At 43.0% G+C, this 27,833-nt stretch overlaps 1 protein-coding gene across 1 annotated transcript in view; it reads left to right on the top strand.

The window, feature by feature from the left end:
* The window catches only part of il34 (interleukin 34), a 144,564-nt gene that overhangs the window by 70,466 nt on the left and 46,265 nt on the right, over positions 1–27,833 (top strand). Inside the window, exons 3-5 of the mRNA XM_061722340.1 lie at positions 4,174–4,277; positions 12,057–12,134; positions 12,368–12,445. Coding sequence (XP_061578324.1) covers positions 4,174–4,277; positions 12,057–12,134; positions 12,368–12,445 — 260 coding nt within the window. The remainder of the gene's footprint in view (positions 1–4,173; positions 4,278–12,056; positions 12,135–12,367; positions 12,446–27,833) is intronic.

Raw genomic sequence — 27,833 nt, 5'->3', positions numbered from 1 at the left:
GTTTACGTCAGAATCTGCTGAATGATGATAGTGTTGACGTCAGAATCTGCTGAATGATGATAGTGTTGACGTCAGAATCTGCTGAATGATGATAGTGTTGACGTCAAAATCTGCTGAATGATGATAGTGTTGACGTCAGAATCTGCTGAATGATGCTGCCTGTATAGAAATATACAGAGGAGCAGATTGTGAGCATCTCCTGCCTTGAATTGACATTGGTCTTATATGAATGCCATATAATTCAATAGCAAATATATCGTAGTGTATATAAATAATCAATTATGCAATATTATGAAATGAATAAATACTTCATAAAATGTTAGAAGTAAATACAGGACTGTCTCAAAAAAAAGTTCTTTATTTTCTGTAATGCAATTAAAAAACAAAAATGTCATACATTCTGGATTCATTACAAATCTACTGAAATATTGCAAGCCTTTTATTATTTTAATATTGCTGATTATGGCTTACAGTTTAAGATTGCCAGAATATTCTAATTTCTTGAGATAGGATATTTGAGTTTTCTTAAGCTCATTATTTTAATATTGCCATGATCAGCAATATTAAAATAATTACATTTTTGTTTTTTTAATTGCATTACAGAAAATAAAGAACTTCATCACAATATTTTAATTTTCTGAGACAGTCCTGTATATGATCAAGCAGATAGAACTGACACTTCATTTTAGAAGTAACATTTTATTTAGTAATTTAATTTTGACTGTCACCAGTCAACTGGCCTATGCGGTTTCTGTAAATTGCAGCGATCCATTTGTCTCTCTTAAGCTTATTTTTCGTCAGTCTGTAAAACTCTTGCTAAATCTATGAGTACAGTCGATTGCACAAGAGCTCTTTCCCATTTTAGATGTTTTCCAGTTGATCTTTCGGACACTCAGTCTTTCTGACACTCAGTCTTTCTGTCACTCAGTCTTTCTGACACTCAGTCTTTCTACCACCCAGTGGGCGTAACCCGCTGTGAAGTCGCATCTGTGATGTCATGCTCATTCCCTCTATAGGGCCGTTTCCACTAGCAGGAGTTCCACGTAGATGTTTCAGGCTGCGGCGTTTGCGTGTGTTTCCATTACCAGGAACATCCCTGTAATGTTCCTTCAGGGAACCTTTACGGGTCCAAAAAACTGCCTTTTTTCAGCCTAGAGAGGCTACCTGGTGAGTGGGCTGCTGATTGGGTATTCTAAAAGCAGAAAATTATATTCAGCCTGAACTTAAATCATGTGACCACAAACAATTTAAGCATTTTGACAAGAAACATTTTGCTACGAGCACATTTGATGCAGTTATGAAAGAAGAACAATGGATGGGATTTTTTCAGTCACGGCAGCCGAAGGGGCCAAACCCTGAACTCCTGCTGGTGGAAACCTTTACTGGCTGTAGTGTTGTCACACTGCTGCTCATGTAGCTGATCTGTGCAAGAGGAATAAAGGTTTATTTCATTTTATTAGGGCCCGAGCACTTACAGTGCGAAGGCCCTATTGTATCTGTAGGAATTGTTATTTTCCTTCTGACAAAAGGAGGGCCTTTTTTCCCCCTAAACGTGCCCCAAAAATCACCAAATTTTGCACCAAGCCAGGCCTGGCGAAAATTTTGATATTTCGTGGTTTGCATTAATGGGCGTGGCCTAACGGCTCAACAGCGCCCCCTAGAAAACTTTGTGCCTCAAGCCCCACGATACGGTTTGACGTACATGCACGAAAATCGGTACACACCTGTATCATGTCGCAACTTAAAGAAAAGTCTCTTGGCGCCATGGCCGAAACCCAACAGGAAGTCGGCCATTTTGAATTAATCGTGTCATTTTGGCACAATTTATGCCATTCCTTCAGCCGCTTCAAAGACCGAACCCTACCGTGCACCCAGGTGTGTTATTCATCAAAATGTGCGTCTCCATCCTGCAACGACGCGCATTACTTTTCTCAGTCAAAAGTGCCCCTTCTTCTGATTGGTCGATATGTGATACTTCTGATTTTCCGCAATAACTTTTGAATGGTTTGACATAAAGACTCGTGGATGGTGTCATCGGACATGGTTTTGAGTCCTTGACCATAATTGGTGCAAATTAGCCCCGCCCCTTCTTCTGATTGGTCGATATCTGATAGTTCCTATTTTCTGCCATAACTTTTGAATGGTTTGACATAGGAAGCCGTGGGTGGTGTCATTTCTGATATGCTTATGGTGGCCATGAGTGCGAGGGCCCGTTCATCGCTGCTTGCAGCTTTAATTTATTTATTGTATTCACTTGGATCACAGCATGCAAAGCAAAGCAAAGCATTCCTCTAAACACAAAGGGTTTTTCAAGACAGAATTTGAAGGGTTTTGATATCTAATGCTGCACATTTAGTGCTATTTTCTCAGACACTTGTTTGTTTTATTTTGTTTCCAGTTGTAAAATGTGATGATCTAATCATACGGCACACTGAAAACAATACTAATCTCGTTAAAAAATGAATAAAAAATTATAACACACACACAAGGCTGATTTCTGAAACTTGCTCTGTACAAGCATGATATTTACAATGTGTGTCAATGAATGCCCTAAAAAAAGCAAATTAAAACATGTTAAACTATTATTTACTCAGTATAGTGAAATATACTGCATCTTCTAATACTGTATGTCCCCTGAGGGGCTTCATAGCCAATATACTTTTTATAGGAAAAATGCTGTATCATTCGTGAATTAAGCCATTGGTTTGTCTTTGAGAAACTTTCAGTTTACATTTTGGCAAAAACTCACATGGTTGTTCAACACGTTGCAATTGAGTTATATTTGCACCTGATTGTACAAAATATGAAATATTGAAACCTAAAATGTATGTATGGTTAAGGTTGTTTTTAGAAGGGGCACCCAGTGATCATTAAAAAACAACATCATATTATCTTGTAGGAAGAAAAAAGGAATAGGTGTTCACCAGACAACTTGGCATCCTGCAGCCGGTGCCTGATGGTTATCAATGCTAGTGAATGTTGGTTCATTGTGTTGATAGTTGACTGGGAGTCTTTGGACTTTCATGTCCCAGTCAGATAATTACACCTCTTAATTAGTGTAGCAGTGTGAATGCCACGGGGGCCCGACCGACAGGATGGAGAGACACGGAGTTTTGTGCAGACCCTTTTATTCGCCAAACATCCAACACACAGAACACAGAACACACGTGCAGCACCCAGCTCCTCAGCAGCATACCAGCAGCTCCTCCGACCCCTTTGCTGCTGTCCAGCTCTGCCTTATGAAGGCTGGCAGGGTGGAGAGGCTGATTGGGCCCACCTATGCCCTAATCAGCCTGAGTGGCTGCAGCTCCTCCACCCTACCACAATTAGAATTTCAAAGATAAAAACAAATGTCATTAAAAGATAGAAGTCCCCTGAGGTTCGTAATCACACATTTTTTGGCAATAGGCTGATTCTTTCTCAACTTATTCTGATATAGCTGCGACAGATTTTTTTTCTTTCTATGTTTCTTCTGGTCTCAACATGATTGCACAAAAACAGATGCTGGAAACATTTTAACCTTTGCACGGAAGCATACACAACCATACACCAGTGTGTCTGTGTGTGTGTCTGTGTGTGTAACTTGGGTGAATTGTGATGTGCTTGTGTCTGTCTGTGTGTGTGCGGGGGAAGGGCATTGATACGTTTTATGTTTGTATGCAATGCAACACTTCTCTCTGTAAAGCGGGCAAAACTTTGGAGCTCTCTACTCACTGAGTTAAAATTAGAGGCCGATACAAAAGCTTTTAACAAAGGACTCAAACAGCGGTTAAAATCTAATCAGCAGTGTACACATGAATAGTTCTTAACTTGTTGACTGCTTGCTTTGTTGTCTTTTTATGTTTCTAATTGAAAATTGTTTGTATTTCTTTGATTTCCTTTCCAATTGTTTTGTTGTTGTTTTTCATTTTCATTTATTTATTTTTTTTATTTTTATTTTTTTCCCATTCTTGTTATCTTAATATTTTATTGCTCTCTCTTCTTTTCAAAAGCTGCCTATGGACAAGTGTTGCGAATTAGCACTTGTGCTAAAACACTTAAACAATGCATCTGGTTTGTCCAATGTAATTGCTATGTCCATATCAAATAAACATAAAAAATAAATAAAAAAATAAATAAATTGTAAGGAAAATGCTGGTCCAGTTCATGATCTGTATCTCGTGTTTTCTGCAGGCCTACTGGTGCTAGCTCCTGTCCTGACGGCCTCAAACCCGGCCAGGATGTGCACCCCCCTGAGGACGCTCAACGACAGTCTCAGCCACAGGAGACGGTACATGGTGAGAGAGTGATGTTACGCTTGCAAGCATGAGGTTGGAAGGTCAGCAGTATGTGGACCAGATGGGGAGGTCTAAGCAATGGACATAAATAAAACCTGTTATCCTGACCTGCAGAGAAGAATATCAGGGTTTAGGTGTAACTTATTCAGACCTAAGGCTTCATTTGAAAAAAAAAACAACCCTTCAAGGGTTTTCTGGAAAACTTCAAGCTTTGAGCTGTTGGCTTAGACTATTTTATGTCTCAAACTCTGAAGAAACAAACACACCAGGCTTACAAGTTAAAAGGAAGCCCTGACAATACCCTGACAATATGAAAATGGATGAACTTGTAAACGTTATCCAGGAGCTTAAAGATTAACAGAAGTTGTTCAAATCAAACACAGGTAGAGATATGATATCACAAGTGGCACTGAAGATCAAGAATGATATTCAGAAACAGGAAGTCAAGCACGGCCACCACAGGTGCCAGATCTGGAAGAAATGAACTGCATTCCTCTGTGTCTTGTAGAGTTTATCCAGACACTCCTAACAGGTAAAACCACAGGAAGTGATAACACATCGCCAAGGGTACAAAGGTTCACTTCTTCCTTCGGTCAAGATTTAGTTTATGCTGTTACCTCTGGCAAAGTTAAAGAGCGCTGAAAGTTCACTACTGCTTCACGAACCGGAACCGGAAATGCGTTGCTACCAAGCGAACCAATCACAGCCTCTCGGTCTGCGTTGGGTCTGTGTCGCCTCGACGCGTAGTTAAATTTTTTGGGTGGTGCAGGTCAGGCACGGCGTAGCGTGCGCCGTGGGGTGCTCAACGCGGCGCAACCTGCGGCTCACGCTTGCCGTCGATTTAACGCAGAACCATAATCCAGGCTTTAGCGTCTGTAGACGTTCCTCTTTAATTCAGAATTAAAATTAAATCCGATTTAAAATGAGTAAAAATGACCATGTAAACACCTAATTCCGAATGAAAATGGCCATTCCGAATTAAATTTAATTCCGAAGTAAACTGGTTTATTCCGATTTTAAATCCGAATAGAATAATTCCACGATCATGTATAGACTCATTCCGCTTTAAATTAATTCCGGTCTTTCTGCGCTGCTCATTCCCTCGCACGTCTGTCTCCATGACGATTATATTCCACGCTGGGCTTGTATTCGAAAAACAAAGTTTCAAGATGTCCCAAGAATGTTCAAGATGTTCAAGAAGGCCCAAAACTAGGTCTAAATGAAAGCTAGGAGTGTACACTTTAAAATACTATGTATATTAGTGCAAGCCTTTCAGGAAAATAAGATGTATATAAAAGTATAAATACAGAATGTATGGAATGAAAGTCTGAATATATGGAATGAAGTTTGACATCACCAAGTCTCTCACACCATTTTGTTTTTTTCTGTGTATTGCATTATTTTGTATGGATGTTGCAAGAAATACATATGAGAGAGTCAGCACGGAATCTTTCAAAATAGGATTTATTAATTATCATTTAAGTTAATGACTTCACTTTACTGTCTAATTATTTTGTCTTGTAGCCTATTAAATTGCGCTCTCTATTGTGCAATCTATGCACGCAGACTGCTCATGGACTTTCTTATATACCATTAGACTATCTTTCCATTCACGATAAGCGTCTACAGACTTACAAGAGTACGACTTCCCTTCCATTTTAGCAATTTAGCAATAGCTGTATCGAATAAACATCTACTATGTAGTAATACTTCCTATTTTGTCCTTCAACGTTGACAATGTTAAATCCAAATGTTGAATTCAATAGTGGTCAGATAGGAAGAAGTTTACAGGCAACACTAACAGATTATCGGGTTCTACACCATAAGTGAGAACGAGATCGAGGGTGTGAATAAAACAATATGTCCGTTTGTTTGCTTTTTGTGAGATGCCCATTGATTCTAGAAGCGAATTAAAAGCTTAAGATTATCGCTGTCAACAGCGATAATCTCAAGCTTTAATGCTAGTTTAACAACTAGCATTGTTAAACTAGCATTTTAACAATGCTAGTTTAAAATGTTAAACAGACACTGGAGATGAGCACCAGCAGGGGGCCGGTACACTACCACTAACAAAACTGGCTTCTCTGATTTCCAGCTCGGGAGTTTTAAGAGCAAGGCTTTCGAACGCAATATAGTCACATTTAGGTTCTGATTTTATTTGAAGACTGGAGTTATAGATCGCCACTACTCCTCCACCTCGGCCCGGGCGACGTTGATTCATTTAAACTAACATACTCTTCCTCCTATACTATTCAAGCACAAACTGAAACAAGAATGACCAAAAGCTATAATTTGTTCACCCGTGTCTGAAAACCACTATTATTATGTGTTACCTTTATATATGGTGTTTCATGCTGACTTCTGTCTCATACGTCATATAAGTGCTTCTCAGCTGTCTCAGTTGTGGTCCCTCTCCTCTCTTCCATACCCGGGATTTTCCAGTTGTTACTAACATATGCACCAGAGCAATTTTTGAAAGATTAGATGTCCAGTTTAAATCATAAAAGAGTTAGTGATATGTATTAATGTGGCTATTATAGTAGGGCTCTACAAACAGTTGCTTTGTTTTGACATATTTATTAGGTCACACAAATATGTATAATGAAGCATATGTCAGTCATTGACAGAAGGGAATGCAGCAAACTTGAGCTGTTGCTCACATTTGTTTATAACTGAGAATCTCCTGCACATCATTATGAAACACTGATGGATTCAAGTTTTGTAGTAAACGTATCAAGCCCGGATGCCTTCGTTCAAGCTGCGCTGCAGAGGTGGAGGGAACAGTGGGAACAGCCTACACACATAGCGTACACATCTTAATTTTCCTATTTCACCATAGATCACACTTTGGGACGCCTTCTTTATATTTTAGCGTTATTTCCGCGCAGATCAGAGTGAGTCTGATGCTCCTTAACAAGTTTGGTCCGCGGATCAACATCAACCCAGCGAGCCTTTGCTCCCGGTGGCTGATTTATGGTTCCGCGTCACACCAACGCAGACCGACGGCGTAGGGTACGCGGCGACGCACACCGCACCGCGACCCTACGCCGTCGATTTAACGCGGAACCATAATTCAGGCGAAGCTGCAGTCTGTCTGCGCTGATACTGACGCACCGGGTCGGAGCGGATTAGGTCATGATGTTTAACTTGTGTTTTGTGATTAATAAGCACGGGTTATTGCCAATACTTACGGCATTAGCCATGACGTCGGCTACAACTGTTGCTTGTTGTTCAGTAGCGGAACGAGTCAGAGGCGGGCCGGGGGGCGGGGCAAAGGACCGGGACCTTTAAACCCAATGAAGATTGTCAGTTTTGGCGTAGTTCATTAATAAAAAGTAAATGAATCAGTGTGAGAGTTTTTTTTCTCAGCACTTCCTCCTGAGAAGACGTGATATATATATATATATAGGCTATATAACGTCGGACCCTGACATAATTTTGAAACCCACTCGCCTTAATTCTGTATTAATGCAGTTTAATGTCCCAGGCTTACTCACCACTATTTGAAGGGCACGCAACGTGCCTTGCGCTCCGCGAACTCATCCACTATGTGCTGTATATCCAATTTCCTCACTCGATCATTTTCTATGGACAACATGGCCAGTCCACTCAGTCTCTCCTGTCCCATCGTGCTCCTCAAATAGTTTTTAATCGGTTTTAGCTTGGAGAATGACCGCTCGGCGGTTGCAACAGTGATGGGAAGAGTCAGAAAGAGCATGAAGGCTGTGCAAACCTCGCTGAATGTGGAAGTCACCGCTGGATGGTTTACAATCAGCACCTTGGCTAGATCCGTGACAGTTTTTTGCTTTGGCATAATGTCCCTGAAACATGTCCTAAAGGACAGCAGCTGGCCAGGGAAGCTGGGAGCGATATCCCGAATGTAGTGGTCAGTAAGCCGCCGGGCAGCTCGGTATAACTCGTCATCCTGTGCGTGCTGCAGAGTGCTGGGGTGAATGGCCTCGAACAAGTTTGCTGTTCCAAATTAGCTGCTGAATCTTCGGGACAGTTGCTGGATGATTATATCCAGGCAGGCATTAAAAACGTTTACTCTAAAATTGCTCTCTGCGTCAGTGAGGCGGCTGTCTTCAGAGAGTTCATCAAAGTGACGCTTAATTTTTCTCGTCCTGCTTCTTTCAAACTGTGTTTGACTGCCCCATTTAGTGGCTAGAGCAAGAGAGGTGGACTTGACCTCATCAAATTGCTCCCTGTACTCCATCAAAACACTGACAGGATTTTTCAGTAGAGTAGATGCTTTGAGGATATCAGTGTCTTTCGCTTGCTGCGAGGCAGCGTTTACGCCCTCCAAAATCTTGGTCTGCACGTTGACCAAACATATGAATGAAAATTTGCTTATGGCATTCTTGAGGGCACTTGCTTCATCACGCTCATCTTTTTTGTCACTTGTAAGGGATAGTTTGATAAGGGCCTTCATAATGTCTCCATATCTGTGCCTCAACGCAACAAGCGCATCGTGGCGAGAGGACCAGCGAGTGGGACATAAGCGCTTTGATGTAATATTTCTGCTCTCTAGCGTCATAAACTCACTGAACTTTTTTTTTAAATACATTTTTAAATGTACTTATTTATTACTGGGCCCTTGTAAATATGATAGGGCCCGACCGTCACATCTAAATGAAATGAAATAAAAATAAATAAAAAAAAAAAAAAAAAAAACATCAACAGCCAGCCCTGGCCCCTAGAGACTCTGGCCCAGGGGCAGCCGCCCCTCCAGCCCCTCCTGAAGGCCCGCCCCTGTTGTTGTTTCTCGGTGTGAGCGCAACTGCCTATGTCAATGCAGCTGCAGCAGCGCTCTGCTCCACAACGTGCGGTCCTCTACTTAATATGTCCGTTTGGAAACTCGTTCGGTACGCCTCCGTTCCGAACCGAACACGCTATACCGAACGGTTCAATACAAATACAAGTACCATTACACCTAGTAGACAGTATATAACCAGTACTGGAGTTGAGGGGGGATGAGGGAGGATGGCATCCCCCCTGAAATAAAAACGGTCCAAATCATCCCCCCCCTGAAATAAAAACGGTCCAAATCATCCCCCCCCCTGAAATAAAAACGGTCCAAATCATCCCCCCTGTAAAACTGCCATCCCCCCTTTCCATCCCTTATGTCATTTCATCAATGAATGTGGTTTTACTGCTATTTCAACATTTAGAGTCATCACCAGAAAATAACACCAGAAAAATAACTTATTTGACAATTTTAACCTGTTTCAATTAAATTTTCACTTGAAATAAGTAGAAAAATCTGCCAGTGGGACAAGATTTATCTTCTTATTACAAGCAAAAAAATCTTGTTCCACTGGCAGATTTTTCTACTTATTTCAAGTGAAAATCTACTTGAAACAGGTGAAAATTGTTGTTTTTTCCAGTGATGAGGCTTGTTTTAAGTGTAATGAGATTTGTTTTACTAAAATGAGACATTTTTAACTAGAAATAAGACAAATATTCTTGTTAAGATTTTGAGTTTTTGCAGTGATCCATTTTACTTATCCTGTGAAGGACAGAGTCATATTGATAAGTTCAGAAAACATTATTGTTGTGTTTTGATGTATTTGATGTAAGCCCAGTGGATATTTAAAGCTTACAGAAGGCTGCATTTAACTGCTGCTATGTCATTACTGCAGTATTTCTGCAGGTGTTTTGGTCACTGCTATTATTTGTAATATATTATATTATTTGTAATCAGCACAAATTATCTGTCCCCATATGATAAAATCCACCATCCCCCCTGATCTTTTTTTTACAACTCGAGTACTGTATATAACTAAAATTGAATTGAATTCAATTTAGTTCTAAAACAATGCTGGTATTGTCAGAAAACCGTCCCCTGCCAAGGCCAGTGCTGTGTTTTCCTACTTAAACAAATGTTGAAATTAGGCCTGTGTGAAAAATCGATTTCTCATATTAATTCCTAAAAATCGATTCATATGTCTAAAGATCGATTTAAAAAAAAAAAAAAAAAAAAAAAAAAAATTCATCATTACATTACAACTTTTGGTACTTTTTTGTTTATGCCCAAAAAAGGAATATTTTGTTGGACACCAGAATAACTGGTGCCATGTTTTTGCCTTTAAATATGTTTAAAGGCATGAAAACATTAAAGTTTTCAGGTATAATTGCATACATTGTCTATATTTCTTTGCTTTATGTACTGTCTTGGGGTTACATTTGCATAAATGTTAAAAACCAAATTCTCAGGGGGCACGGTGGCGCAGCTGGTAGTGCAGCGGTCTCACAGCAAGAAGGTCCTGGGTTCGATTCCCGCCGGGGGACGCTGTGGGTGCTGAAGTGCGTGTTAGTTCCCCCATGACTTCGGTGCCCACACCATGGGTGGGGTTGGCGAAAGGATCTTTCTGTGTGGAGTTTGCATGTTCTCCCCATGCTCCCCTGGGTAGCTAATGGGAGCTACCCTCACAAAAACATGCACACAGTCCTGGGCTATACATGCCCCCTCTGGCCAACCGGGGCGCCAGATGAGGTGGGGAGGATCCGGCCGGAATAACGTGATCCTTCCACGCGCTACGTTCGGCCGGAGAAACCCCACCCTGTCTGGTGAAAAGATGCGGCCTGCTCACTCCTCAGGTTAAGGAGGAGACCTGAGCTCAGTGCAGGGCCCTCCCGGGGTTGGTAGAGGATGGCAATGCCCAGGACTGTCAGTAGGTAGGAGCACGGGGTGGTAAAAATGGGAAAAAAACCGGGATAAAAATATTTAAAAAAAAAAAAAAAAAAAAAAAAAAAAACCAAATTCTCATAAATGGGGAAAAAATAAAACCGATTTCCTCCATCTCATTTCCTCCCTGGATGTGTTTGATAATTCTGGCCTACACGATGTTTCCTAAAGCAGTTCTATCAGCATTCTGGGAGCTGATTGGTCCTTACAGCATCATTAGCTGCAATACTTGCTGTTGAATCTCAATATAATACTAGTATTAATATGTTGCAGAACTAGACAGTCATATAATTCATGGAACAGCTGAAAAAACAGTTGTATTAACAGTAACCCAAATCAATATCGGATCGAATCGAATCGGATCGAATCGGATCGTGATAATCGATTCTGAATCTTAAGAATCGGAATCGAATCAATTCTTGATATTTGAATCAATCCCCAGCCCTAGTTGAAATTGAATGGTTTTATCCTTTGCCCGTGCTTCAACTCGACAACTTCAACTTACCTACGAATAGAGGAACAATCCACTGGCCAAACACCAATCATTCCATAGCTCTGAGGAAAGGTCGGTTCAAACTGTTAGGTTCTGAGTTCTTTCTACTATCTGGACTTTTGAGTTTGTGACACTTTTCTAACAAAGAGAAACAGAGAAATAGATGTCTGATGTATGTAAAGGACTGTTTAGTTTGCAGTGACAAATGTGTCCATTAAATTGCTTGTACAACTTTGTTTCCTTGTGTTTTTCGCGTCTTGGACTAGCAGCGGATGTCACCCCCTACCATGTATGCCTTAGGTTCTTACCAACATGGTATTAACCATTATCTATATATATATATATATATATATATATATATATATATATATATGCAGTCAAAAAAAAAAGAAATGCAACTTCATTTTGGACTTAACGTGTTTTACTTTTGCTTGTGTTTGACTCTCATGGAAACGTAATCATTACTAGACCTTTACACCGTTTGTGTTACTTTAAATGGATGTGACTTTACAGTTAAATGCTGAATACATTTCTCTGAAACATAATAATTTACTAATTAGCATTTAATCAATTGTATCTGTCTTGCTCTCTGTTACAGAAGCACAACTTTCCCATTAACTACTCTGTCAGGGTTTATCATGAGGAAATCTTTAAACTCACAAATATCAGCAGATTGGTAAGCCTTTCTCCTTCTACTACAATGATTGATTTTGACTCTTTGCCTTTCTTTCTTCAGTGATTCCTGTCTGTGAACTTATCCCATCAGTCAAATATACGTCAAGACCAGAGATTTAGACCAGAACCTTTAGATTTTAAGATTAACAGTGTGTTTTCAGCTCGGTGCTTGAAATGCATTCACCGATCCTTGCTTAATTGTACTTTCTCTTTCTCTTTTTCTTTCTTTGTCAGAGGTTAAAGGTGAAGGAATTGGATGAGCTGGTTCTGCAGAGGCTCTGGTTTCAAGTCAACCAAGGCGTGTTAAAAAAGGTATATTTACAGCTTTTTAAGTTGCAGCATATTCATATGTACTTATATATTTCTTTCAATGATGATTTAAAGTGGAAAGCGTATTAGGGCCAAACTAAGACAAAAAAAAATTGGAAATTACGAGAATAAAGTAATAATGATACAAGAATAAAATCTTAAAATTCCAAGAAAAAAGTCATAATGTTGCGAGAATAAAGTCATAATATTACGAGAATAAAGTCATAATATTATGAGAATAAAGTCATAATATTATGAGAATAAAGTCGTTATATTACGCGAATAAAGTCGTAATATTATGAGAATAAAGTCGTAATATTATGAGAATAAAGTTGTAATATTATGAGAATAAAGTTGTAATATTATGAGAATAAAGTTGTAATATTATGAGAATAAAGTTGTAATATTATGAGAACTCTAACAGGAAGAGCAAATACGTCTTTTGTGGAAGAGGAGCTGTATGGTATAGTATAGTATAGTATAGTATAGTATAGTATAGTATAGTATTCTATAGTATAGTATAGTATAGTATAGTATAGTATAGAATACTAGCGGTGGTTCCATCTGCTGACATTCAAAGAGGTTTTGTTGTTTCTCAGGAAACAATGAGGATGATCATAAAGATTTTCCTCTTCCACAAAAGACGCAATTTCTTCCAAGTCTGTGGTTCCTTTTTCGAAATAGACACAGTCGTTTGCACAATTGCTTTAAAGTCCTTATACTGATAATAATTCAATGCTGATGTGCCAAAAGATTAAGTATTTCCTTATTTGTGAAACTGATACCAAAATATAAATTCCCAAGATGCTCAATATTCCTCATTTTAACACAGGGAGAGTTCTAATAAATTAGGACATTATTCTCGTAATATTATGACTTTATTCTCATAATATTACGACTTTATTCTCGTAATATTAAGACTTTATTCTCATAATATTACGACTTTTTTCTCGTAATATTACGACTTTATTCTCGTAATATTATGACTTTATTTCAAAGCCCCTTATGAAAGAAAAAACAACAAGGAAGTGTACGTCGCCCGGACTGGCGTCACCGGGGCCCCACCCTGGAGCCAGGCCTGGGGTCGGGGCTCGCAGGCGAGCGTCTGGTGGCCGGGTCTTGGCCCACGGGACCCGGCCGGGCGCAGCCCGAACGAGCGACGTGGGCCCGCCCTCCCGTAGGCCCACCACCCGCGGGAGGGTTCATAAGGGGACACAGGTGCCGTGTGATTTGGGTGGCAGCCGTGGGCGGGGGCCCCGGCGACCCAATCCCCGGATGACGACTCTGGCTTTAGGGACATGGAATGTCACCTCGCTGGGGGGGAAAGAGCCTGAGCTTGTGCGGGAGGCTGAGAGGTATCGACTAGAGATAGTCGGGCTCACCTCCACGCACAGCCTGGGCTCTGGAACCCAGCTCCTTGAGAGAGGTTGGACTCTCTTCCACTCTGGAGCTGCCCATGGTGAGAGGCGGCGAGCTGGTGTGGGCTTGCTCATAGCTCCCCAGCTCAGCCGCCATGTGTTGGAGTTCTCCCCACTTAACGAGAGGGTCGCTTCCCTGCGCCTTCGGGTCGGGGATAGGTCTCTCACTGTCGTTTCGGCCTACGGGCCGAACGGCAGTGCAGAGTACCCGGCCTTCCTGGAGGCCCTGGGAGGGGTGCTGGAAAGTGCCCCAACTGGGGACTCCATCGTTCTGTTGGGGGACTTCAACGCTCACGTGGGCAGCGACAGTGTTACCTGGAGAGGTGTGATTGGGAGGAACGGCCTCCCCGATCTGAACCCGAGCGGTGTTTTGTTGTTGGACTTCTGTGCGAGTCACAGTTTGTCTATCACGAACACCATGTTCGAGCATAAGGGTGTCCATCAGTGCACGTGGCACCAGGACACCCTAGGCCGGAGGTCAATGATCGACTTTGTAGTCGTGTCATCTGACCTCCGGCCGTATGTCTTGGACACTCGGGTGAAGAGAGGGGCTGAGCTGTCAACTGATCACCACCTGGTGGTGAGTTGGATCCGCTGGCAGGGGAGGAAGCTGGTCAGACCTGGAAGACCCAAGCGTATCGTGAGGGTCTGCTGGGAACGTCTGGCAGATTCCCCTGTCAGGGGGGTCTTCAACTCCCACCTCCAGGAGAGATTTGACCGGATTCCGAGGGAGGCCGGAGACATTGAGTCCGAATGGACCATGTTCTCCACTTCCATTGTTGACGAGGCCGTCCGGAGCTGCGGCCGTAAGGTCTCCGGCGCCTGTCGTGGCGGCAATCAACGAACCCGGTGGTGGACACCGGAAGTAAGGGATGCCGTCAAGCTGAAGAAGGAGTCCTACCGAGCCTGGCTAGCTCGGCGGACTCCCGAGGCAGCTGACGGGTACCGGCAGGCCAAGCGGGCTGCAGCCCGGGCGGTCGCGGAAGCAAAAACTCGGGGAAGTTCGGGGAGGCCATGGAGGAGGACTACCGGTCGGCCTCGAGGAAATTCTGGCAAACCATCCGGCGCCTCAGAAGGGGGAAGCAGTGCTCCGCCAACACTGTTTACAGTGGAGGAGGGGAGCTGTTGACCTCGACTGGGGACATCGTCGGGCAGTGGAAGGAATACTTCGAGGATCTCCTCAATCCCACTGACACGCCTTCCGTCGAGGAAGCAGAGGCTGAGGATTCAGAGGTTGATTCATTCATCACCCAAGCTGAAGTCACCGAGGTAGTTCGGAAGCTCCTCGGTGGCAAAGCACCAGGGGTGGATGAGATCCGCCCTGAGTACCTCAAGTCTCTGGATGTTGCGGGGCTGTCGTGGCTGACACGCCTCTGCAGCATCGCGTGGCAGTCGGGGACAGTGCCTCTGGACTGGCAGACCGGGGTGGTGGTCCCTCTCTTCAAAAAGGGGGACCGGAGGGTGTGTTCCAACTACCGGGGAATCACACTCCTCAGCCTCCCGGGGAAAGTCTATTCCAGGGTGCTGGAGAGGAGAATTCGGCCGATAGTCGAACCTCGGATTCAAGAGGAACAATGCGGTTTTCGCCCTGGCCGTGGAACGCTGGACCAGCTCTACACCCTCCGCAGGGTGCTCAAGGGCGCATGGGAGTTTGCCCAACCAGTCCACATGTGTTTTGTGGACCTGGAGAAGGCTTTCGATCGTGTCCCACGTGGCATCCTGTGGGGGGTGCTCCGAGAGTATGTGGTCGGAGGCCCTCTGCTGAGGGCTGTACGGTCCCTGTATGACCGGAGCAGGAGCTTGGTTCGCATTGCCGGCAGTAAGTCAGACCTGTTCCCGGTGCGTGTTGGACTCCGGCAGGGCTGCCCTTTGTCACCGGTTCTGTTCATTATTTTTATGGACAGAATTTCTAGGCGCAGCCAGGGGCCGGAGGGGGTACGGTTCGGGAGCCACTTGATTTCATCTCTGCTTTTTGCAGACGATGTGGTCTTGTTGGCTCCCTCGAGCCAGGACCTTCAGCATGCACTGGGGCGGTTTGCAGCCGAGTGTGAAGCGGCTGGGATGAGAATCAGCACCTCTAAGTCTGAGGCCATGGTTCTCGACCGGAAAAAGGTGGCTTGCACCCTCCAGGTCGGGGGAGAGTTCCTGCCTCAGGTGGAGGAGTTTAAGTATCTTGGGGTCTTGTTCACGAGTGAGGGGAGAACGGAGCGCGAGATCGACAGGCGGATCGGTGCGGCGGCCGCAGTAATGCGGTCATTGTATCGGTCCGTCGTGGTGAAGAAGGAGCTGAGCCAAAAGGCAAAGCTCTCGATTTACCGGTCGATCTACGTTCCCACCCTCACCTATGGTCATGAACTCTGGGTCATGACTGAAAGAACGGGATCCCGGATACAAGCGGCCGAAATGAGTTTCCTCCGCAGGGTGGCGGGGCACTCCCTTAGAGATAGGGTGAGGAGCTCTGTCACCCGGGAGGAGCTCGGAGTAGAGCCGCTTCTCCTCCACATCGAGAGGAGCCAGCTGAGGTGGCTCGGGCACCTGTATAGGATGCCCCCTGGACGCCTCCCTAGGGAGGTGTTCCGGGCATGTCCCACCGGGAGGAGGCCCCGAGGAAGACCCAGGACACGCTGGAGTGACTACGTCACTCGGCTGGCCTGGGAACGCCTTGGGGTCCCCCCGGAAGAGCTGGAGGAAGTGTCCGGGGAGAGGGAAGTCTGGGGATCCCTGCTCCGACTGCTGCCCCCGCGACCCGGACTCGGATAATGCGGTGGACAATGGATGGATGGATGGATTATGACTTTATTCTCGCAACATTATGACTTTTTTTCTCATAATTTTACGACTTGGTTCTCGCAATATTATGACTTTATTCTCGTAGTATTACGACTTTATTCTCATAATAATATTACGACTTTATTCTCGTAATATTATGACTTTATTCTCGTAATATTACAACTTTATTCTCATAATATTACGACTTTATTCTCGTAATATTACGACTTTATTCTCGCAATATTATGACTTTATTCTCGCAACATTATGACTTTTTTTCTCATAATTTTACGACTTGATTCTCGCAATATTATGACTTTATTTCCCGTAATTTCCATTTTTCTTTTTGTCTTAGTTTGGCCCTAATACTTCACTAAAGATGTGTCTATCTAGCACTAAAACACAGGCCGATTCACGTCTCTGCCCATGTGAATGGCTGAGTAATCTGGGTTGTTTGCTATAGAGACACTTGTTATTGACTTCACTGTGAATAAGATCTTATTCCCATCAAGATATTTAAAAGTTGCTTATAAATTACTAATTGAATATTCTGGGTTTAAATGTAATCCTGCCCCTCTAATATACTACTGTTGACCACACGGTGGGATGTACGTTTGCTCTGTTGAAGCTACTGAGCAAGGACGGTCTGGGAGAGATTAATAATGACTTGGATTTATATAGCGCCCTTCAAGGCACCCAGAGCGCTTTACAGAAATCATTATTCATTCATACACATCCTCTCTGGTGGTGGTAAGCTACATTTGTAGCCACAGCTGCCCTGGGGCAGACTGACGGAAGCGTGGCTGCCATATCGCGCCTAACGGCCCCTCCGACCACCACCAACATTCATACACATTCAAACACATTCACACGATCAGATTAAATTACCACATTGTACTTTCACTTTGTTGTGATTTTTGCCAGAAACTGACGTGAACTTTCTTGTGCTACGCTCTTCCTTGTTGTTTGAAGTGTAACAGCTACATAGTGTGGCTTTAAGGAGTATATATTGATTTGAATTCACTTTGTGTTTATGAATTTATGTTTACATATTATCCTAGTTTGTAGGATTTAATCCAGATCTTTATTTTTAGATGAAAAAAAAAGATAAATAGGGACTTCTGAAATAGAAAGTAACCAAGGGAAACTGCTTAATTTCATAATTACGGTTGAAGGTAATGAAAACATCTACTGTCGGATCGAGCAGTTTGATTTTCGTTTGAGTTCTAATTATCCAATCAGTTTGAGCGATTTAAAAAAAAAAAAAGGTAAACATTCTTTTGGAATCACGCACAATGTGGACACTTCTGAACTTTTTTTAGTTTTCTGTTTTATATGAACAGATGTTCATAAAAAAAACACTTATTTTCTTGGCACCTTTTTGTAGTCTCAATTTTTTTCTTTACAAATACAAATCATATGTCTACATGCAAAAAATTACATTCATTAAACATATTTTTATCTTTTTTTTACAGAGGGTAAACAGAGCCGAATTATAGCCACAAACTTTACACTCACACGGTAACATTACTATATTATAAGTATTATATTATAATATTATAAGTTCAAAACCTTATTGACTCCAGTCTGACGTCATGAATTCCTCTCATTGTTTATCTTAACCCTTGTACTGTCTTTGGGTCAAAATGACCTAATTCTCCTTCTTTCCTCCTGCTCTCTCCTTCCTTCTTTCCTTCCTCTTTTCTCCCTTCCTTCCTTCCTTCCTTCCTTCTTTCCTTCCTCTTTTCTTCCTTCCTTCCTTCCTTCCTTCCTTCCTTCCTTCCTTCCTTCCTTCCTTCCTTCCTTCCTTCCTTCCTTCCTTCCTTCCTTCCTTCCTTCCTTCCTTCCTTCCTTCCTTCCTTCCTTCCTTCCTTCCTTCCTTCCTTCCTTCCTTCCTTCCTTCCTTCCTTTCTTCCTTCCTTCCTTCTTTACTCGCTTCTTTCCTTCCTTCTTTTCTCCCTTCCTTCCTTCTTTCCTCCTGCTCTCTCCTTCCTTCTTCCCTTCCTCCTTTCTCCCTTCCATCCTTCTTTCCTTGTTTTCTCCCTTCCTTCTCCCTTCCTTCCTTCCTTCCTTCCTTCCTTCCTTCCTTCCTTCCTTCCTTCCTTCCTTCCTTCCTTCCTTCCTTCCTTCCTTCCTTCCTTCCTTCCTTCCTTCCTTCCTTCCTTCCTTCCTTCCTTCCTTCCTTCCTCCCTCCCATCCTTCTTTTCTCCCTTCCTTCCTTCCTTCTTTTCTTCTTTTCTTTCATCCTTCCTTCTTTCTTTCCTCCCTTCTTCCCTTCCTCCTTCCTTGACCCGAAGACAGCACAAGGGTTTCAGCATCAGATTTATGAAAATCTTGGCTGCTTGACAGCACAGGCTGCTCATTCAACTTTTCTATGATCGCTCCATCATCGGTCTGCATGCTTGGTTTTTGTCTCACAGAGAATACATTTGTGTCCTCTGTAAGCTCTCCCTTTTATAGCCTTGATACCAAACACCACTGCAGTTCACACTCTAGATTAATTATAATATTAATTATATATTAAAAAAAACCTGTTCCACAATCTGACTCATCATCACTGAAATTCTGGTTTCCCTTTGGCCGACTCTTGTTCTGACAAGCTCTTTATCAAACTTTTGGTTCGACACACTTAGAATCACACGTCACCAATTACTTAGGAAAGTATGCACCACTTGTGAAAAATATTACCCTTCAACCACATCTGATGCACACTTAACCTAATACTGACTGGTATTTAGAGCTTATTGAGTTGATCAATCATTACAGTCAGCTGCAGCACATCAGTCCAGCTGTTAGCACTGAGGCCGGCATACACTTTTTTGACCATCATAAATTGAGCTTAATTACCTGTTGTTGTATTCTGCTTGAATGTCAGAAACAGCAGGTTTAATTGGAGTGAAAACTGCGAAAACTGTAATATCCTTTGGAACTTTGGTTGCATGCCTGAAGTTATTTTGCAAAATTGTACAGAACTAGTTGAGTTTGGATTTCAAAGCATTGCACTGAATGGTGCATTTTTCTGAGTCTGTCCTGTGGGTAAAAGGTTATACAAGGCTCATAGTGTTGGTGATTTAAAATAGTAAATGGATGGCCATTATATTGTGCTTTTTTTAGTCACGTTTACCATTCAAAGTGTTTTTATGCTACAAACACATGTATACAGCACTTGTTTTATCCGTGCAGTTTTGTGACCTGAGAGCCACACTAATGAGCCACCCAAAACCCGTATCATATTTTCTTAGTCAACAATACATGGGCCTGTAGTATACTGAACATAGATGCGTGGAATCAGAATCAGAATCAGAATCAGCTTTATTGGCCAGGTTCGAACATTGTCCAACAAGGAATTTGACTCCGGTTATTTCGCTCTTTGGTAGTAAAGATAAACAATAAACAATAAACAAATGTGGTATTATCTACAGTATAAACATTTTAAGGTGCAGCAGTTTGAGGTAGTGAGAAGGACAGTTCTGAATAAAAATAAGAATAAGTATAAGTATAACCTATATACAATTTTAACAGACAAATTATACAAAAAATACAAAAGAAATTATACAAAGGAAATGCAAAAGTGAGAGGTGCAGCAGAGTGAGGCAGACATGATTATTAAAGAGGGTGCTGGATGATTTTTATTGCACGTGTTTGGTTACTCTGAGACTGTTAGTTGTGAGAGTTCATCAGAGCTACCGCTTGCGGGAAGAAACTGTCTTTGTGTCTGGAGGTTTTCGCGTACAGTGCTCTGTAGCTCCGTCCAGAGGGGAGGAGTTGGAACAGACTGTGTCCCGGGTGTGAGGGGTCGGCAGAGATTCGACCTGCCCGTTTCCTGGTCCTGGACCGGTACAGGTCGTCGATAGATGGGAGGTTAGTCCCAGTTATCCTCTCTGCAGTCCTGATGGTCCGTTGCAGTCTGTGCCTGTCCAGTTTGGTGGCTGATCCAAACCAGACAGTGATGGAGGAGCAGAGAACAGACTGTATGATGGCAGTGTAAAATGTGATCAGCAGCTGCTGTGGCAGGTTAAATTTCCTGAGCTGCCGCAGGAAGTACAACCTCTGCTGCGCCTTCTTCCTGACGGAACTGATGTGGGTGGACCACTTCAGGTCCCGGGAGATGGTGGACCCCAGGAACTTGAAGGAGTCTGTGGAGGAGACGGTGCTGTTGAGGATGGTGAGGGGGGGGAGTGGCGGTGGGTTTTTTCTGAAGTCCACTGTCAACTCCACAGTCTTGAGCGGGTTCAGCTCCAGGTGGTTCCGACCGCACCAGTGGACCAGCTGATCCACCTCCCGTCTGTACGCGGACTCGTCACCTTCCCGGATCAGGCCGATGACGGTGGTGTCGTCCGCGTACTTCAGGAGCTTCACAGAAGAGTCCCCTGAGGTGCAGTCGTTCGTGTAGAGGGAGAAGAGCAGTGGTGATAGGACGCACCCCTGGGGGGCGCCAGTGCTGATGGTGCGGGTGCTGGATGAATACAAGGTTTTATACTGTATACGTGTTTCTATGAATAGGTTAATGGGAAAAACATTACAGTGTTTTTTAGATCTTACATAAAGTCAGAAGAGGTTATTAGAACAGTATAAAGGGAATGCGCATGACGTCACAGATGCGACTTCACAGCGGGTTAAGCCCACTGAGTGGCAGAAAGACTGAGTGTCAGAAAGACTGAGTGGCAGCCTAAATTTTCAGTTTGAGCTGGAAAACATCTAAAATGGGAAAGAGCTGTTGTGCGATCGACTGTACTCATAGATTTAGCAAGAAAGAGTTATCGTTTTACAGACTAACGAAAAATAAGCTTAAGAAAGACAAATGGATCGCTGCAATTCACAGAAACAACTGGATTCCAGGCACCGAAACGTGGATTTGCGGTTCCCATTTTGTGTCAAGTAATGTTGGATTTTTGGGTAGCTAACATTAAACGGTCAAATCATAAAGTTCGGTGTCCTCATCACTTTAATTTCACCAACAAATCCTGCCTTGAAGTCGGACCAAGCGTCAAGACTTTTGTAAGCCTTCAAGCTTTGCTTCGTGTATTTCCCCGGCCTAGAAATTAAGTACATATAAATATCAGGAAACTGGATTGGTGGCCAAATATTAATGTCCATGGATCACTGGTTCTTGGTAACTGTACCAAATATTAATGTCCATGGACCACTGGTTCTTGGGGTAACTGTACGGGTCACTGTCAAGTCCAACTGCCTTTAATTTAAGCCGATAATCAGCTGTTATCCCGTCTTCTCCACTAGTTGCAGCTGTTTTTGCCACTCAGAGTCAGTAAGGGGGCTGGTCCAGTGGGGAAGTGACGTCAATGCAGACCCTCTATACTTACTTACCAAGTCCCCATGGGGAATATGTGAGAATGTTGTTCATTGATTTTAGTTCAGCTTTCAACACCATAGTCCCCATCCAACTCCACTCCAAGCTGGCAAACTTAGGACTCAACACCTCCCTGTGTGCTTGGATCCTGGACTTGGACACGTATGACCGTGTGGCCACCAACTCCTCCAACACTATAGTGAAGTTTTCTGATGGTGGTTGGGTGCGTCCACAACAATGACGACCGTACGAGGGGAGGTTGAAAATCTGGCTCAGTGGTGCCAGACCAACAAGTACCTCCTCAACGTCAGCAAAACCAAGGAGCTGATTATGGACTTTGGGCAAAAGCAACAAAGGAACTAAAGCACGCTGAGGATAATCGGGACGCCGGTAGAGGCAGCTTCAGATAACTGGGAGTGCACATACACTGGGGCAAAAAAGTATTTAGTCACACACCAGTTGTGCAAGTTATCCCACTTAAATACATTTACGACTTGACTGCAATAAAGGTAGTAGTCTTTATGACACACTCGTTTTAACAGGAGTGTGTCATAAAGACACACTCCTGTTAAAAGGAGACCTGTAATTTTCATCACAGGTATATCTCAACTATGAGAGACAAAACGGAAAAAAAAATCCAGAAAATCACATTGTCTGATTTAAGGAATGTATTTGCAAATTGTAGTGGAAAATAAGTATTTGGTCAATAACAAAAGTTAATCTCAATACTTTGTTATATACCCTTTGTCGGCAATGACAGAGGTCAAACGTTTTCTGTAAGTCTTCACAAGGTTCTCCAGATCTCCTCTAGAGCAGTGATTGGTCCGTTCCTCCATGCAGATCTCCTCTAGAGCAGTGATTGGTCCGTTCCTCCATGATCTCCTCTAGAGCAGTGACTGGTCCGTTCCTCCATGATCTCCTCTAGAGCAGTGATTGGTCCGTTCCTCCATGATCTCCTCTAGAGCAGTGATTGGTCCGTTCCTCCATGATCTCCTCTAGAGCAGTGATTGGTCTGTTCCTCCATGCAGATCTCCTCTAGAGCAGTGATTGGTCCGTTCCTCCATGCAGATCTCCTCTAGAGCAGTGATTGGTCCGTTCCTCCATGATCTCCTCTAGATCAGTGATGATTTGGGGCTGTCGCTGGGCAATACGGACTTTCAACTCCCTCCAAAGATTTTCTATGGGGTTGAGATCTGGAGACTGGCTAGGCAACTCCTGGACCTTGAAATGTTTCTTATGAAGCCACTCCTTGGTTGCCGTGGCGATGTGTTTGGATCTTTGTCCTGCTGAAAGACCCAGACACATTTCATCTTCAATGTCCTGCTGATGGAAGGAGGTTTTCACTCAAAATGTCATGATACATGGCCTCATTCATTCTTTCCCTACACGGATCAGTCGTCCTGGTCCCTTTGCAGAAAAACATCCCCAAAGCATGATGTTTCCACCCCCGTGCTTCACAGTAGGTTTGGTGTTCTTTGGATGTAACTCAGCTTTCTTTCTCCTCCAAACACAGAGAGTTGTGTTTCCACCAAAAAGTTCTATTTTGGTTTCATCTGACCATATAACATTCTCCCAATCTTCTTGTGCATCATCCAAATGCTAGCAAACTTCAGACCTGGACATGTCCTGTCTTCAGCAGGGGGGACGTCTGGCCCTGCAGGATCTGAGTCCCTGATCGTAGTGAGTTACTGATGTTCCTTTGTTACTCCGGTCCCAGCTATCTGCAGGTCCTTCACTAGGTCCCCGTGTGGTTCTGGGATCTTTACTCACCGTTCATGTGATCATTTTTACCCCCCGGGGTGAGATCTTGGAGCCCCAGATGGAGGGAGATTATCAGTGTCTTGTATGTCTTCCATTTTCTAATAATTGCTCCCACAGTTGATTTCTTCACACCAAGCTGTTACCTATTGCAGATTCAGTCTTCCCACCTGGTGATCTACAGTTTAGTTTTTCATGTCCTTTGACAGCTCTTTGGTCTTGGCCATAGTGGAGAGTGTGACTGTTTGAGGTTGTGGACAGGTGTCTTTTATACTGATAACCAGTTAAAACAGGTGTCTTTTATACTGATAACCAGTTAAAACAGGTGTTTACCTATGATGAAAATTACAGGCCTCTCTCATCTTTTGAAGTGGGAGAACTTGCACAATTGGTGGCTGACTAAATACTTTTTTGCCCCACTGTATCTGAGGACATGACATGTACAACACACATAGACAATCAGGTGAAGAAGCAGCTCATCACCTGAGACAGCTGAGGTAAATCAGCCTCTCGTTGGAAATCATGCGAACTTTTTTATTGTGGAATGGTGGAGAGTGTGCTGACTGGTAACATCACCCAGTGGTGCGGGAACAGCACTGCTTGTGAACAGCACTGCTTGTGACCAAAGCGCCCTGCAGAGGGTGCTGAGGTCAGCAGAGCCCCCCCCCCCCCCCCCCCCCTCCAGGACACCTACACCAGGAGGGATTAGGAAGGACCCCCACCACCCCAGCCCCAAGCTGTTGGTGTAGTCACCAGTACTTGAGTTGAGGGGGGATGAGGGGGGATGGCATCCCCACCTGAAAAAAAACGGTCCAAATCCTCCCCCCTGAAATAAAAACGATCCAAATCACCCCCCCCTGAAATAAAAACGGTCCAAATCATCCCCCCTGAAATAAAAACGGTCCAAATCATCCCCCCTGTAAAACTGCCATCCCTCCTTTCCATCCCTTATGTCATTTCATCAATGAATGTGGTTTTACTGCTATTTCAACATTTAGAGTCATCACCAGAAAAATAACACCAGAAAAATAACTTATTTGACAATTTTCACCTGTTTCAAGTACATTTTCATTTGAAATAAGTAGAAAAATCTGCCAGTGGGACAAGATTTATCTTCTTATTACAAGCAAAAAAATCTTGTTCCACTGGTAGATTTTTCTACTTATTTCAAGTGAAAATGTACTTGAAACAGGTGAAAATTGTTGTTTTTTCCAGTGATGAGTCTTGTTTTAAGTGTAATAAGATTTTTTTACTAAAATGAGACATTTTAACTAGAAATAGGACAAATATTCTTGTTAAGATTGTGAGTTTTTGCAGTGATCCATTTTACTTATCATGTGAAGGACAGAGTCATATTGATAAGTTCAGAAAAGTGTTTTTTATTGTTGTGTTTTGATGTATTTGATGTAAGCCCAGTGGATATTTAAAGCTTACAGAAGGCTGCATTTAACTGCTGCTATGTCATTCCTGCAGTATTTCTGCAGGTGTTTTGGTCACTGCTATTATTTGTAATATATTATATTATTTGTAATCAGCACAAATTATCTGTCCCCATATGATAAAATCCACATTCCCCCCTGATTTTTTTACTGGTAGACGCCTGCACCTCATCAAGACTCAGAGAGAGTTTCCTTCTTCAGGCTGTCACAACTGTGAACTGTGAACATGAAACATGCACAAGCACCTTTTTACACGTTGCAGACTACATATATCTTTGGAGATTTAAATATTACACATTCCTTTCAAATTCAACTTGCTCTTTATTACATTGTTCTTACTTTTAATAATATTGCTCTTCATACTTATTTAATTAAATTTAATTATATGACTATTTTTGTTTTGGTTTGTACATTTTTACACGGCCCGTGGACAGCTCGGTTCATTTCACTGCCCATCTTGTAAGCATGGGAGAAATAAAAATCTTTAAATCTTAAATTGAATCTTTGACTTTGACAGAAAATATATGTAATGCAGCAATCCCCTTCAAAAAACAAGAAAAAAACATTTGTATTAATCCTGGGACATCAAGCTGGTATGGATTTCTTTAACTTAGGTACTTTAGGTACTTCCATTCTGGCATTTCTTTTGAGGAACATTTCCCCCTTTTGCCAGTCACTAAAAGAGCTGCTTTCCACAAAGGCATGAAATTAGATCATTTATTTTTTTGCACCTCCCAGGTACAGTACAGTACTTTTGGTCAAAAGTGTGAAAAAGGAGACACCGGTCATGTATGTAAGGGCTATCCCCCCCATTCTGTAACCGAGTGAGAAATGTGATAATTTAACAATTTTCTGATCATGTGGTACTTGATAATCATCGTCAGGAGCACACAGGCACTTTGCTCCAGGGACGAGCAGTGCTCATAGTTAACACCCGCTCCCTCACAGAGCCGATGTAACACCCAGAATCAGATATGGAATGGGATTAGCACCTGACCCATGTTGCACATTTTGTGCCCCCGGAACACTGGGCTCATTTCTACATATGCTATGGGAATGCCCAGGAATCACTGAGTTTTGGGGAAAGGTTATAAAGATTATATCGGACCTAACGGAGATACAGTTTCCGGTAGACCCGTTTGTGCACATTTTGAATAATGACTCTAAACTTTGTACATCTTACCGAAAAGACCCGGAAGGAGCTTCATAGGAACTAACAGATCCAGCTTGTATTTCGGTCCAGGACCATTCAGGTCTTTGTAGACCAGCAAGAAGATTTTAAACTCTATCCTTTGACTCACTAGAAGCCAGTGTAGTGATTTCATGACCGGTGTAATGTGGTCCAGTTTCCTGGTGTAATGTGGTCCAGTTTCCTGGTGTAATGTGGTCCAGTTTCCTGGTGTAATGTGGTCCAGTTTCCTGGTGTAATGTGGTCCAGTTTCCTGGTGTAATGTGGTCCAGTTTCCTGGTGTAATGTGGTCCAGTTTCCTGGTGTAAGATGGTCCAGTTTCCTGGTGTAATATGGTCCAGTTTCCTGGTGTAATGTGGTCCAGTTTCCTGGTGTAATATGGTCCAGTTTCCTGGTGTAATGTGGTCCAGTTTCCTGGTGTAATATGGTCCAGTTTCCTGGTGTAATATGGTCCAGTTTCCTGGTGTGATATGGTCCAGTTTCCTGGTGTAATGTGGTCCAGTTTCCTGGTGTAATATGGTCCAGTTTCCTGGTGTAATATGGTCCAGTTTCCTGGTGTAATATGGTCCAGTTTCCTGGTGTAATATGGTCCAGTTTCCTGGTGTAATGTGGTCCAGTTTCCTGGTGTAATATGGTCCAGTTTCCTGGTGTAATGTGGTCCAGTTTCCTGGTGTAATATGGTCCAGTTTCCTGGTGTAATATGGTCCAGTTTCCTGGTGTAATATGGTCCAGTTTCCTGGTGTAATATGGTCCAGTTTCCTGGTGTAATGTGGTCCAGTTTCCTGGTGTAATGTGGTCCAGTTTCCTGGTGTAATGTGGTCCAGTTTCCTGGTGTAATATGGTCCAGTTTCCTGGTGTAATGTGGTCCAGTTTCCTGGTGTAATATGGTCCAGTTTCCTGGTGTAATATGGTCCAGTTTCCTGGTGTAATATGGTCCAGTTTCCTGGTGTAATATGGTCCAGTTTCCTGGTGTAATGTGGTCCAGTTTCCTGGTGTAATATGGTCCAGTTTCCTGGTGTAATATGGTCCAGTTTCCTGGTGTAATATGGTCCAGTTTCCTGGTGTAATATGGTCCAGTTTCCTGGTGTAATGTGGTCCAGTTTCCTGGTGTAATATGGTCCAGGTTCCTGGTGTAATGTGGTCCAGTTTCCTGGTGTAATATGGTCCAGTTTCCTGGTGTAATATGGTCCAGGTTCCTGGTGTAATGTGGTCCAGTTTCCTGGTGTAATATGGTCCAGTTTCCTGGTGTAATATGGTCCAGTTTCCTGGTGTAATATGGTCCAGTTTCCTGGTGTAATATGGTCCAGTTTCCTGGTGTAATGTGGTCCAGTTTCCTGGTGTAATGTGGTCCAGTTTCCTGGTGTAATGTGGTCCAGTTTCCTGGTGTAATGTGGTCCAGTTTCCTGGTGTAATATGGTCCAGTTTCCTGGTGTAATGTGGTCCAGTTTCCTGGTGTAATATGGTCCAGTTTCCTGGTGTAATATGGTCCAGTTTCCTGGTGTAATATGGT

The sequence above is a fragment of the Cololabis saira genome, chromosome 5 (assembly GCF_033807715.1).
Source record: "Cololabis saira isolate AMF1-May2022 chromosome 5, fColSai1.1, whole genome shotgun sequence".
Lineage (NCBI taxonomy): Eukaryota > Metazoa > Chordata > Actinopteri > Beloniformes > Belonidae > Cololabis > Cololabis saira.
This window is presented reverse-complemented; position numbering and strand designations above follow the sequence as displayed.